The following is a 4,709-nucleotide window of genomic DNA, read 5'->3' as shown; positions in this document are numbered from 1 at the left end:
CGGCGCCGCCTGGTCCGCAGATGCGAAGGCAGGCACTACTAGAAATTCACTATTTTTCGACTACCAAAATAGTCAAAAATAATCGGAAAAGTACCTATTTCGACTACTTTCTGACTGATTTAGAGTAGTCGGAAAAAGGTACGTCGGAAAAATATTTCCAACTACTGTAGTCGAAAAGTTTTTCCGCCAAAAATTTGAAAAGGGAGCTATTTTCCGACTGAAGTATTCGAAAAATAAAAAAAATTATTATTTATTTTAAAAAATATTTCCGACTACAGTAGCCAAAATATTATATAAATAATAATTATTTATTAGTTATTTTTATTTTATTTTCCGACCAAAGTAGTCGGAATGTTGAATTTCCTGAAAATTTTCTATAATCTTTCCGACTACAGTAGTCGGAAAATGTATTATTCTGGGTACATTTTTCGACTACAGTAGTCGAAAATCTAGGTTAATTTTTGGCAGAATACTTCCATTTTATTATGCACACCGCCTGCCAATTGACCAATACTATAAACAACCAATTCAACCAACCAATTCCAACTACACAACTAATTCCAACTAAACAATCTAATAATCAAACCAACCAATTCCAACTTCAACAAACAAACATTCAAATCCCATAATATCAAAACAAAATATTTGTTAAAGTCTAAATATTCAATATCAAGTCTAAGTAGATAATACACATCGACACTAATATAATAAAGTCTAAACATATATACCACATTATCCAAATCTACCATAAAGTCTATGTATAAATCTAAACATCCAAGAATAGTAATCAACCATAAACCACTACTATGCATTAGATTTAGTCTCTTCATCATCATAAGAGTGGGGCATGTGTTTTTTCATGAATTTATCCACTCTAGCAATTTGAGTTTCGGCTGTTTCACACCGTTTCGACAGCAACTCAATTTGCTTTCGCATTGTGTCCATTTCTTCCTGATTTTGCGCAGTAGGAGCATCCGAAAATAATGGCGATGGACGAAATGAGGAAGGTCGGTGTACTCCAAGTCCGTAAACTCTTCCTTTGGATACACCACCTGCCACATCTGTCCATATTGAAACTATATCATCGGGTGACCGTTGGATTGAGATACCATCATCAGAAGTAGGTTGCGTCTGACACCATTCATCCAAGCTTCTATGATATCCATCCTGAAATAAAAGTAATAAGGATTATATAAATAAATTAATATCAAAGCAAAATGAAAATAGTCTTAAAGTTGTGATCTTACATATTGTTCCGATGCACATATCTCAACCCATCCTTTTCTTGAACCGTTTTTCTTCTTTTTCTTATGTGTCTCCGCAAAGACCTCAGCATGAGATACTGATCCCCCTTTTAACTTTTCTTGCAAAATTAATAGGATATATAATTTAGAAAAAAGTTTAATTGTGTTTAAACAAAACCAAGAAAAATAAAGGTGAAAGTTACCAATATCCGTCGATGCGCAGCAAAACTCATAGAAGAGAAGTCACTGTTTTTCTTCTTACTTTAACTCATTGTATGAAGTCACTGTTTTTCTTCTTACTTTAACTCATTTTGTTGCTTTCAAGAAACCAGTAATACTTAATTAAGACTTCAGCAGATTTTGACAATTAATTGTGAAGAGAATGAAAAGCTCTGAAGTCAATAATATCAATCACAAATACAAAAGGGGTGTATATTCTTGAGGTATATTAAGTATCTGCATCTAAACCAAACTGCAACAATGCATTTTACATGAAAGAAAAGTGTACCAATAGAAACACAGAGACAGGACCTTTTATTGTTCTTACTCTCTGCCTTGACATATTCACAAATATTCTTAACATTTTATTTTAATCTTATCCCGGAAAAAGAAGTACAACTCTGCAATATAGCACCTTACTTATTAAATACTTAAAGCTTTTAGTCAATTGAGTGAACTCCCATGTAGTTCAACAAGATTGAGATTCCATCTCAATATAAGTTTACTCTTATTTTTGTAGTTCTAAAATTAGTTCATTCCAACTACTATTGTAAGTTCCATGTCACTCAAATTTAACATCTCCTAAGCTTTTGACACTAAGTAGCTACAGACTAATTAACATGTGCTTTCAGCACTCAAATTGAACACACACAGACCACACGCGCACACACACACAAATACATATATATACACATAAATCCATACATATAGAGATAGAGTGTGTGTGTCTGTGTAGAGGGGAGAGAGGACAAAACAGTTTTTATAGGACAAAAAAGAAGAAGCAAGAAGCTGTTTCCTTTTTTCAAACATCCAAATGAAAACAGAAAGACTAAAAAAATAGGACACAAAAAAAAAAAAAAAAAAAAGCTCGAACTCCAAGCAAGTAGTACCAAAATAATATGAAATTACAACATAAATTCCTATGTACATTTGTTTAAAAATGGAACAAGAACAGTCTAGAAAAAGCTCGGTCACAATTGGTATTTTCTATTTGCATTACAGTGCTCTTACGGTAGATTCTCTATTTGCACTATCCAATCAACTAATTAGACAGTAGATATAAGAAAGCAAAAGCTGGGTCACCATCGGTATTTTCAATAAGCACGACTAAATAAAGCATCAAAATATAGTTGCACTACCAAAGATCTGGAAACATTGAGGGCACTCCTATATTCCACTATTTGAAGGGAGAAAACCAACAGAGAGATCTGTAAAATTGAAGAAATATGTAAATGTAATTTGTATTACAAGTAATATCCAGGGCATAATCACTTACAACAACATTTATGCCTCTAAGGTGTAAATAAAATCTTAACATTAACCATAGTGGTGACGTTGATTTTGCACACTAAAAACGAAACCCTAGTCTTGGCCGAAGATTAAACGGAGAGAGAGAGAAATAGAGAGAGAGCATACTTGATGAAGACCCGTCACGAATTTTGCAGGTGCCGTTGAGAGCGTACTTGAGAGAAAGAGGCAAGGAGAGAGTATAGAGAGAGACACAGAGTAAGAGAGAGTGTGTGTGGGAAAAAAGAAATAGAAAAATAAGGGATTAGGTAGAAAATAACTTAACTTTTCCGACTTCTGTAGTCGCTAAGTACGGTCTGCCAATCTTCCAATCTTCCAACTACTGTAGTCGGAAACTATATATTATTTAATTTTTTTAATTAATAAAATTCTGACTACAACTGTCGGAACCATTTGGTCAAAAGTTGTTTGACTTCACTATCTAATGTTCCGACTACGGTAGTCGAAAAATTATATGCGCAAAATTTTTCACGAAACTTTACGATTATATTAGTCAAAAATATAGTTGGAATAATTCTTAAAAATAAATAAATAAATATGAGGTTTCCGACTACAGTAGTCGAAAAATTGCGACTGGCATTTTGTAGTCGGAATTTATAGTCGGAAAAAGGTATTTTCTCGTAGTGAGGGGACTGAAGGGAACCGCGGAAGCGGTATTTTGGCCGCACCTGTAGAATCGCATAAGCGGCTAAGGGACCGTAGGTGCGAGAGGTCGCTGGGCAGTGTGTTCTTTTAAGAACGGGATTTGGCCCATTTTCTTCCATTTTCACTTGGTTGGGGCAATTTTGGTGAGTTTCAAGGGAAGATTTTCATCAAGCAACACAAGGTAAGTGATTCTTACCTATTACAAGTTAAATACATGATTTGTATATGGATTTAAACATAGAAAATCGTGAAAACTTGGGATTTTGGGTTAAAAACCTAAAATTTGATATTTTTGGATTTTTCCACAAAATTGGACATGAAATTCGGAATAAGTTACATATTTTAGTTCGTGGTATTATGGGTAAAGTTTATCTTCGAAAATTTTCGGAATCTGGGCACGCGGGCTCGAGAGTTGTCTTTGTTGGCTTTTGAGCAGAGTTGGGTATCATTTTAAATTGTTAGATTATACGTATTGGAGTATATTTTGATTGGTTTGCACATTGTTTGTCTAGTTTTAAATAGACGGGCATCGGGTTGAGGTGTTTGAGTGGTGTTGGAGCCTGTTATGGAACTTCGGTGCGAGGTAAGTCTCCTGTCTAACATTGTGAGGGGTAAACTACCCCTAGGTGATATTTATTATTATGTACAACTAGTTGTGGGTGCTACGTATGCACGAAGTGACGAGAGTTTGTATGTAGCTAAAGCATGTTTATGTCCGGGTAGACTTAGGATCTTATAATATAATATTTGAATTATTTGAACTTATTTTGTTGGCTTAATCAATTAAAATTATAACTGAATTTGATTTAGATATAAATATATGTATAATAGGCCGAGCCCTAACACTTTGAGTTGTGGGCGAGTTATTTGAGAAACATAAAGATTATATTCGTTATGTGCTCATGTACTATATTGTAAACATGTGTCTCATAATTCGGTAACTTCCTTCCTTTTCCTTGTGAAGCGGGTCGAACGCCTCAACAATATATAGATGCATTTATGGTTCGTGCCGCACGACCCTAAGCAGTGTACACATTATTCCGGATCGAGCCGAACAACCTCGGCAGAATCGTACATTATATCGCTAGTAGTCCGAATATTCACGAGCTAAACTTTTCACTGATGCTCGATATTTTATATGGTATTCCTTATTTATTTGATAATAACACGTGACATTTTTCTGAGCTTTTAAGGTAGAATACAAGATTTAGAAATTTATGCTTTGAAAGAAGAAATTGGAAGATTATGTAACTTGCAGATTTACCCCATCATTGACGTATGCCTCATATCTGC

General features: G+C 34.4%; 1 protein-coding gene across 1 annotated transcript; it reads right to left on the bottom strand.

Moving 5' to 3' along the window:
- Positions 1-644: 644 nt before the first annotated feature.
- On the bottom strand, positions 645-4,493 carry LOC107813107 (uncharacterized). Its single transcript, XM_016638323.2, has 5 exons — positions 4,476-4,493; positions 2,880-3,056; positions 2,603-2,671; positions 1,248-1,358; positions 645-1,167 (listed from the first exon to the last, which is right to left on the bottom strand). The coding sequence occupies exons 1-5, from the start codon at positions 4,491-4,493 to the stop codon at positions 805-807; spliced, it is 738 nt and encodes a 245-aa protein (XP_016493809.1). The 3' UTR covers positions 645-804.
- Between the last annotated feature and the right edge of the window lie 216 nt (positions 4,494-4,709).

Source organism: Nicotiana tabacum, chromosome 2, assembly GCF_000715075.1.
Source record: "Nicotiana tabacum cultivar K326 chromosome 2, ASM71507v2, whole genome shotgun sequence".
NCBI lineage: Eukaryota > Viridiplantae > Streptophyta > Magnoliopsida > Solanales > Solanaceae > Nicotiana > Nicotiana tabacum.
Note: the sequence above shows the minus strand (reverse complement) of the source record. Positions and strands in the feature narration are given on the sequence as shown.

Excerpts from the sequence above, each read along its gene's own strand:
- LOC107813107 (XM_016638323.2), bottom strand. Across the intron at positions 1,359-2,602 it reads TCAATGTTTCCAGATCTTTG|TTAAAAGGGGGATCAGTATC; the intron begins GTAGTGCAACTA and ends TTGCAAGAAAAG. Across the intron at positions 1,168-1,247 it reads TATGTGCATCGGAACAATAT|GATGGATATCATAGAAGCTT; the intron begins GTAAGATCACAA and ends CTTTTATTTCAG.